Below are 9,212 nucleotides of genomic sequence, written 5' to 3'. Positions count from 1 at the left end.
TGGTGGCCCGCGCAGATTGCGCGGCTAGAATAACAGCATATATATTTTCACATTTCATTATTAAAATATATTAAATCTCAATATAATTTTAAATTACGTACTAATTTCACTTTCAATTAGTTCTAAATTCCCGCATAGACTCTGAACACTTCTTCGAATATTTCTTATTTTTTTAATTCTCAATTTCTGTTATTTAATAGAAATACATGCGCTCAAAACTCTACTTTTATTTTTTTTTTCAATTTCAACTTTCAAGTAGTTCTAAATTTCTATATGGACAATAGACACTTCTTTCAATATTCTTTGTTTTTTATTCCAAATTTCCATTATATCTATTTGTATTTCTATACGTACTCTAAACTCGCTCATCTCTCAATATTCGTTATTTTTTTACTTCCGAATTTTGGTTATTTCTAAGTTTATTTCTTTATGGACTCTAGCCTCTTATTCTAATATTCCTCTTTTTAGTTTTGAATTTCCGCTATTTCTAAATTGTATTTCTATATGGACTCTAAACTCTACTTTCAATATTCCTTATTTTTTAATCCAAAATTTCAATTATTTCTAAATTATATTCTATATGGACTCTTATACTTTTGTTCCAATATTCCTTTTTTTATTTCGAATTTTTGGTATTTATAAATTGCACTACCTCCGTCCCAAAATACTTGTCGCTTTGAGTTTTTGTTTGTAACTTTTGATCATTCATCTTATTCAAAAAAAATTTAGAATTATTATTTATTTTGTTTGTGACTTACTTTATTATCAAAAGTACTTTGAGTATGACTTATCCTTTTATATATTTGCACTATTTTTTCAAATAAGACTAATGGTCAAACGTTGCAAGAAAAAAGTCAAAGCGACCACTAATTTAGGTTGGAGGTAGTATTTCTATATGGACTCTAACCTCTATTTTTATTATTTTATTTTTTTAATTCTAAATTTCAATTATTTCTAAATTGCATGCGTATATAGACTCTAACCTTCTCTTTTAATATTCCTTATTTTTTTTAATTCCAAAAATTTCCTTTAGTACTATTGTATACCGGTATGGACTCTAGTCTTCTCTTTATATATTCTTTATTTTTAATTCCGAATTTCAGCAATTTTTGGAATTGTATTCCTATATGGACTTTGTTTTATTTATTTTTCTCCGATTAATGTGAGAATTTCTAAGTCATGAGAGCGAACATGAAAGCTTCTTTTTCTATTCCTTTAATAAGTTAATAGATGTTGAAAGTATATCTTTATAAACAAGAGCATGGTAGAGCTTAAATCATCACAAGTCACGCGATTTCAATTCATACAGTTTTTCATGTGAAATATGCACTTGCGATATAAGTGACTCGAATCTAAGAGACAACGTGAGTCACCTTACCAGCTTATCTCATCTATATATATCAACATTGCTAGGGAGTTTAGATTGATGTTTTCAACTACATGTTTCAAGATTTATAGAATTGACATGAATCCGAATCCGAGGAGTGCTAATTGGTGCAGACGCGCCAACGACATAAGTTGCACACACGCGCACCCTGCCGATTTTGTCTCATGCCGCGTCTCACGGTGTACCCAGGAGAGTGAGAATTGATGCTCACCACAATCTTACAAAAATTGCTGTCCCACAAAGTTTCAACTTACAATATGACACTTTCATCTCAAAGTTGCGAAAACTTTTCAATTAAAAAACTAACAGTGTTAATTTCAATTTTAAAATTTTCATCGTCGCATGCCTGAAGAAAGAGGATAGGAAGGGGATGGGGGTGGCCGGAGACGGACATGAATACGGGGATTCCAGGCGCCAGCGAGATGGGTAGGGGAGGCAGACAGGGATAGGATTTAGGCACCAATGCAAACAATATCGATGCGAACGAAGAGAGACGGGGAGACAGGAGAAAAGGCGGTGGTCTCGTTGACCGAAGGCCCCATTGGTTGTCAAAATAAGTCAAAGGCAAAGACAAAATTTGAATTTTCAAACATTGAAGTTGATTTTAAGATATTCTCAATGTAGTTTCTTTCTTAGCATTAGGTTTAAGTCGCTAAGAACACATATATAAAAACTTTACCTGTAAATTAATTTTTATTTCCTAACAAGTCATTTTGGCTTATTAGGAAATTTGAGTAGCCGATGAGACTGCGAATCTTTTCTCCTTCTAAGTTGCCAACCTTGTGGGCTGGATGGCCGAAACATGCACCGCTGATGCATATGCATGAAATAGGAATTCGCACGAATCCATCTCCTCTCTACGTGAGATAGAACCTCCGTCCCAAATTATACGACGTCATTTAAAAAAATCAAACTCACTAACTTTTAACTAATAATCATACTAATCATATATATGCTAAGTAATATGCATGTTATATCACTAGATTTATATTTTGAAATACTTTCATGTGATACTAATTTTATATTTGTATATTACCTTATAGTTTAGAGTTTAGGATAGAGGGTACTGAATATATTCTGTCGTGGCTTCAGTTTTTAGGGATGGGTGCAGGCCAATCGTTTGTATTCCTTAACCCACGGGAGGTAAAATGGAATTTGTTTAGAGCAAGCTTAATAGTATTGTCAACTACTGGCTACAAATCATCTATAGCTAATCTAATAGCCCATTCATATAATAATCAACTATAAAAATATACTATGCCATTAATATCCGGTTCTATCTCTCATACACACATAACGTCTTGTAGTTCGTGTTACTGCTGGCTATAAATTTGTAACCCACTTTTTTCTCTCTTTTGTCTTTTCTTTTTGATACGTGGTTATATAGCCAGCTATTGTACGTGCTCTTAGTTTAGTTGAACAGGGCCGGGCTGCAATGGCGGGTCAACGAATAACCGCCATGGCGCCAAACCACGCCCACGGCCCACCCCTTCCGTCTTCTTTCCGCTGCGCTGCATTGTCTGAAACTCTGCACCAGACGAACTCAACATATATTGAATTTACTGAAGCAGCCGCTAGTCGAATCCGTCTTTATTCTAAAATGTTTATTTACAACACAAAAAAATGATCCTCTATCAACAATTCCTGACAAAATTTTCGAGCCTTTGGAGAGGGGGAGAATGAATTGAGGTTAAATAATGAACCCAACGCCGGAATTTGACCGCAATCGTATGGAGCAAAATTTGCCACGAGATTTACAGTTGGATGAATTCCTTCCCACCAGTGACCTTACTTCTATGAGCTCGTTTCGAGCCTGATTTCTTATCCCGTGTCCGCTTCGCTGATACCCTCTTGGACCCGGAGGCTTTTCCAGGTTCCTTTGCTGTATTATCCGGAAGCATCTTTCTGGGTTGCTGGCGCACCAAACGAGGCTGGGGTGGAGGCGGACTTCGTAGTATTTGTTCCCATAGTTCTCTGTGATATGCCTGTTAAGTAAGAAGCGCGTAAAGCAAGTTAAGACTAAAAAACAACAATAAATGCCAGAAAAGATCATGTGTTGGTTTTCCTTTTCTCGCTTATATGTTTAAGGATTTCCAGACTAAAGAACCATTAAAAGTACCTGGACAACGAAGTCACGCCTTTCGCAATCCAGGAACATATCTGCAGTCCAGTTAACTCGTTTCCTTATTTTATCTCTCACTGTGCTAAAGCTCAGCTGATCTCTGGAGGTGAAGCGATCAACTTCATTAAACCAAAGGCACGTGAAGAGGTTGGTGATAGGGATGTGCTCCCGTATAATTACACAGCCCTCAGGGACGTCTGGAGAACACAATATACTGTTATAAGGCAAGCAAGGAAGATTACTACTCAATAGCTAGGGAGAAGCACTTACCACTCGTGATAGGAAGCTTAGCTGAAGAATAATGGGTTAAACCCTCTCTCTTGTAGAATTCTATTTGGTAATCGATTGAAGCATTGTCATACTTTCCACCAACCTTGTTGGCCTCTGCTTCCTCAAAGACATCAAAGCGTCTGTAATGCCTGGAAATAGCGAAGCTAACATTCTTTCTCCACAAGAATCTGTGACATAACAGTGCTATTAGAGAACAGACAATAAATGCCATTGCTCAGATAAAACTTTGACAATTTATGCAACTTAGGTCTTTATACATTAGATGGAGAATCCATAGCAGCCACAACTATTGAATTTACTTTCAACGATACCTATTCCCTGAACTATTTGCAGGATGCAATCAATACATTGATGAGAAAATATGATATTTACCTCTCTAATAGCTGATAAGGATCCCTCACTAGTTTAAGTTTCCCATCAATCCAAATTGAATACCGCACATTAGGAAATAGACGATGAAGTAGCAATTTTGGAACCTGTTTGAGATGATCGCAAGGTCATATATGATTAAAAATTAACAAATCCACTCACATTAAGCATAGCATCATTTGCCTTTACAAGTAGCATAACTATAGCTTTCAAATCAGGTAAACACTGAAAATGGTAAAAAGGCCAAGGGGGGTCTATGGCGTTATTTCAGTTTGTAGAAAAGAGAATAAAAACTTCATATTCAGAGTATCAGCTACAGCCTACGGTCTATCAATTATAATCTGCAGAATGCAATAAAGATTCAAAAGACTTGCACAGACCTCAAGATCAATTAGCATCTACATAGCTTAACAGCGAGTGCAACTTTAGTAATTACACTGCCAGCGTAAAGGTGCATTTTATTACTGTATAATGTATCATGAAGTCATGTATGATGTATAAGATTATTATTATTCTGAACAGAGGAGCAGCCTCCATCTTTATAAACAGAGATCAATGTTTTTATAAACCAACTACATATTGAATTATCTTAGTTACTCTACAACTTACTATTTACATGGTCCACAAGAAAGTTAACCTGCCCAGTTGTGCCTCTTCATGATAGAATGTGGTGCCTCACAGATATAACTAGAAAATAAAAAACTTCTAAAATCTGCGTACCTTTCCATTGCGCCTTGCATCTGAATATGGAAGATTGCGGACAACAACCACCCGCCATAGCCCAATTCTTTTAGAATTATCAATTGTTGTAGTGTTCTTTATTGCTGCTTCTGTTTCTTCATCCAGAAACATGAAGAAGCAAACTGTATCCTTTGAAAAAACACTGATGTTTTTTGGTTGTTGCATTATATCATAATTTCCTGAGAGAGCACAAATAAGCAAGTTGAAATGAAATATGCAATTACAATTGACAAGAAAAGATAATATAGTTACCAAAAATAGCAGAAGCAACAACTATCCCCTGGCACTGCCACATCTCAGAAAGATCAGCTCTATCTATATCGAACCCAGTATTGACACCGGGTATCTTCCCTCTCGCAAATCTGAAAAATGCAGTAAAGTTCAGTTACATTGTAAACTATTAAAATGCATTAATATTTGTACTTCTGTAGATAGTTATCATATAGATGTGCAGAAGCTAAAGCAGATGAGCTATGTAAACATACCCACAATGAACCGTCATTGAGTCTTTTATGTCATAAGACTTGTCTCGCTCTTCCAATGATGGATAACCTCCAAACAAAGAACCGTGGTTTGACTCTTTTGAAATCAAATTATCACCAGACAAATAATTTAAGCTTTGAAGGACTGGTGATGCTGATGGTGCACCTGGCATCAATGCCAGGGCCTGCTCAACAGGCACATAACAAACAGGACATGCTACAAATGTACAAAATATTACAGTTAGATTGAAGCACTTCTGTAACTCTGAATTTAATTAGTCAAAATGATAAACTTACGCCGTGGTCCAGTGCGTTTCCTGTCAATAGGTGGAGGAGAAAATGAGAAATTTTCACAAGGGTGGTGCTCCAGTACAATAGATGGCGGGAAGCTCCATGAGAGACCCTGAAGTTTTTTATGACTACTGTCAGAGTCAGACTGTTTTTCTGTCTGTGATGCTGTATTCAAACCATTCCCATTCAAAGAATCTCCCTGGGTTATTGGTCTACCCGAAGATGTCCAAACAGGATTCACAAAGCTCCGGACTTGATCAGAAATTCCAAGCATGGTTTCAATACCAGGTGGTGCATCTTCATCTAGCATAGGCCACGATGAGATTTCATAGTTCAGTATTATAAGAAATATATGAAAGTGAAAGCAAAAAAATTAGCCAGAAAAACTATACTTAATGTTAAAGATGGCATCTTACTTTAGTAGGCTTTTGAATAGCACATAAGTTCAATCTTGTTAGTACAACAAAAAGAAAATAGCTTACACTGTTTGACCCATGCAGCATGAGAAAAAAACATATCATGATTACACATTAGATATTCGGTAGAACCACCAATATCAACATGGATAGATTCATGCGACGGATGTACGTTAATTGTTGTAAGCCATGAGTAACGCCATTAGAATAGAAGACAGTTGCCTTGTTTTAATTAGTATTAGAGAGAAATTAGCAATTATACCTTATTGCAGAAAAGGCGGCCATTTTTTATTTCACATATTTGTAACATAGATGGAATAGGCGAATCAAAACTAGAGGCTAAATGCTGTTGACATATAAAATGAGGCACTACTCAACATATTTGAAAGGGCACACATGTCAAGTTATCAAACAGTAATGTGGGAATGGACAGAACACTAACTATTATATCTTTGTCAAAGATTCCCAACCCATGATGTATGAACAACATGTGAGGGATCTAGTATTGTAGTCCGTCAACATGCCCTAATTAAGATATTGACTGAAATGGCTAGATGCAAACTGAAACAAAGTTTATTATTATTTTAATCATGAAAAAAAATGTGCAGATTGACTGCAGGATAAAATTAAAGGGCTAAGAATCACAAATACATTAATCAGGAAAAATCAAACAAGATGCATAGTGAGAGAAGTAGCAGACTAGTTGCTAACATAAGCATGCAGTTGACCAAATGATCAAGCAAATAAAATATTCTAGCAACACCACGATTCTACAATGCCAGTACTAGAAAGGCATCAAATGTTGACAGATTTATCAACACTAATGTCTCTCATTGCGAGGTATGCACTTTCATAAATATCTAAGTCACAGTAAATACACCTACCACCATACATCCCAATAAAATATGAAACACAGTTCCACAGTTCCATAATTAGATAAGTGCCTGTTGTAGCCAAATATAAAACCAAGGACTCAAAACTTGGGTCACTACTCAATACTATTATTTAATGTTTATAATATAGCAATCCATTTTTTATGCATCACAACAGTCAGCTATGATGCAAATTGAAGAATGCAAGTAAACAAGGTCAAGGGGATCAAATGCTTACACAATAAAAAATCATGTTGACTTAAAAAAGGCAATGAGAGCCAACACCAATGTAGTAGTAGTAGATAGTACATCCTGCCTTTTTATTTTGCCATTACTAAAGATGTTGATCGCGATTTCACTTCACTAGAGCATTTGTACTTGTCAACTACACATAATAACACTTCCTAATATCCTATAATAACCATGTAAAATAACTAAAATTCATAAAAGCCAGATGCTTGTACATGTATGATGATGCAAGTTGCATTACATCATTTGAGTGCATAACAAAATATTTGGTCTGATAGTCACACAGGCTAATAAGAAAACATGGAATAAGATAGGCTGTACCTTTACTGACGAGTGATGAGAAGAGGAAGCAGAAGAGCACGGCAGCGGCGACGAGGAGGAGGAGGAGCATCCGCCGGCGGCGGCTGGTGAGCTTGCAGATCCGGGCGAAGAGGAGGCCTCGGCCTCCAGCGCCCGCCCCTCCGAAGGACATCTTCCCGGCCTTCCTCGCGGCGAGCGGCGGAGACGGCGCCGGCGCCGGCGACTGGCCGTTGGACTGCTGCAAGGATCCATAGCTCCCGGACGACCTGAGCCCCAGCGACGCGACGCCGCTCATGCCGCCGCCGCCTTCGAGGCCACGGCGCCAGCTCTCATCGCCCCCACCCCCCAAGTCTCTGGCTGTGGCGGGCAGCGCGGATCACAGGCCTCACCACCAACCCACCACCACCAACCCCCTCCCCAATGGCCAGTCGATCCAATGCCGCGACTAGCACCAGTACCCCCAACAGTGGAAGCTGCAATCCGTACGGGGGGAAAAAATCTCGTCGCCCCCTGTGGTTTTTGAAATGGAACAGCGCGAATTCGCGGAAGGAAATAGCACCGGTGAGATCCCCCCAAACCAAAAACGGCCCAAAATCTCGGACCGCGCGATTGGGCAAAGGCAGCACCGACCCGAGACCGAGATCTACCGATTCGGAGCAAAAACTGGGGCACGAATTTGGCGAATGCGGGTGGATCGAGGAGGTGTGCGATTCGAGCGGACGAGAGCCACGTACACACACAGAGCGAGAGAGGATGCGCGTACGGTCGTTCACCGGAGAGGATGCGGCAGGACGCCGGCACAGCCGCTCGCGGTGATGGAGATCGGCGGCGGCGGCAGCGGCGCGGCGGGATTGGGGATTGGAGGGGACGAGACGGGGAGGGAGAGAGGGAGAGAGAGAGAGAGAGAGATCGTTGGTGTGAGATAAATTTTTGGGTTGCAGAAATGTGGGGGGGATTGATGAGCTCCGGAAATGGAAAGGGGGAGGAGAGCGCGGTGTGGAGTGTGACGGGGAGGGGGGGAGGAGGTTGGCTGGTTTGCGGTGTGGAGTACTAGTAGTAGTACGGCCGTGCATGAGGGGAAGAGGTGAAGAAAGAAGGACTAGGGCAAGTAGTATAATGCTTAATGTGTTGTCTCTAAAAATACCATATAGAATTGAATTATAAGGTGAAAGTAATAATTGAGGAAAGAGAATGTGAGCCACCTCTTACGCAACGGGCAACCTCCACACAAACCCCAAGAAAAAGGAGATGAAAGAAAGAGGGGATTGGACAAACAAATAAAATAAAATTATTTGGGTTATAATGATAGAGATGATGTAGATGTGGTGTATTGTATATATCATCTCTTATCTTACATGGATAAAATTAGACGTGACAACTACCCATAGTATAAAACTTGCCCTTAGAGGAGATGGCAATATCAAAATTCGGGCATTATTAGCACTAAGGCCATTCACAACCCAATGACTAGGATGGTGTTCATAGTATTAAATAGGCTGTCATCTAGGATGGAAAATGATGTGACGAGTGAATAAATGAGGAAAAAGAAGGAAACCATGTCTTGCATGAGACATAGTTTCTACACAACATCCAAGATATCATGTGAGATAAATAGTATTAAATTTAAGTATGGATAGTGGTGTTTACATTAAAAGAGTAGTGTCTAGTACTAATGATGTGGAGTTTATGGAA

General features: G+C 38.8%; 1 protein-coding gene across 1 annotated transcript; it reads right to left on the bottom strand.

Moving 5' to 3' along the window:
* Positions 1–2,927: 2,927 nt before the first annotated feature.
* On the bottom strand, positions 2,928–8,543 carry LOC127757608 (probable hexosyltransferase MUCI70). Its single transcript, XM_052283158.1, has 9 exons — positions 7,542–8,543; positions 5,690–5,986; positions 5,396–5,609; positions 5,163–5,272; positions 4,890–5,089; positions 4,173–4,276; positions 3,780–3,967; positions 3,507–3,706; positions 2,928–3,372 (listed from the first exon to the last, which is right to left on the bottom strand). Exons 1-9 carry the CDS (start codon positions 7,813–7,815, stop codon positions 3,142–3,144), a joined length of 1,818 nt encoding a protein of 605 aa, XP_052139118.1. The 5' UTR covers positions 7,816–8,543; the 3' UTR covers positions 2,928–3,141.
* Positions 8,544–9,212: the final 669 nt, after the last annotated feature.

The sequence above is a fragment of the Oryza glaberrima genome, chromosome 1, assembly GCF_000147395.1.
Source record: "Oryza glaberrima chromosome 1, OglaRS2, whole genome shotgun sequence".
In the NCBI taxonomy this organism is placed as follows: domain Eukaryota; kingdom Viridiplantae; phylum Streptophyta; class Magnoliopsida; order Poales; family Poaceae; genus Oryza; species Oryza glaberrima.
Note: the sequence above shows the minus strand (reverse complement) of the source record. Positions and strands in the feature narration are given on the sequence as shown.

What these genes read in the sequence shown, in the direction of transcription:
- LOC127757608 (XM_052283158.1), bottom strand. Translation starts at nt 7,815, where the DNA reads ATGAGCGGCGTCGCGTCGCTGGGGCTCAGGTCGTCCGGGAGCTATGGA. An exon ending in CTCATCACTCGTCAGTAAAG is followed by an intron (nt 5,987 to 7,541) that starts GTACAGCCTATC and finishes GGCCTATGCTAG; the next exon opens with ATGAAGATGCACCACCTGGT. An exon ending in GAAACGCACTGGACCACGGC is followed by an intron (nt 5,610 to 5,689) that starts GTAAGTTTATCA and finishes GTACATTTGTAG; the next exon opens with CATGTCCTGTTTGTTATGTG.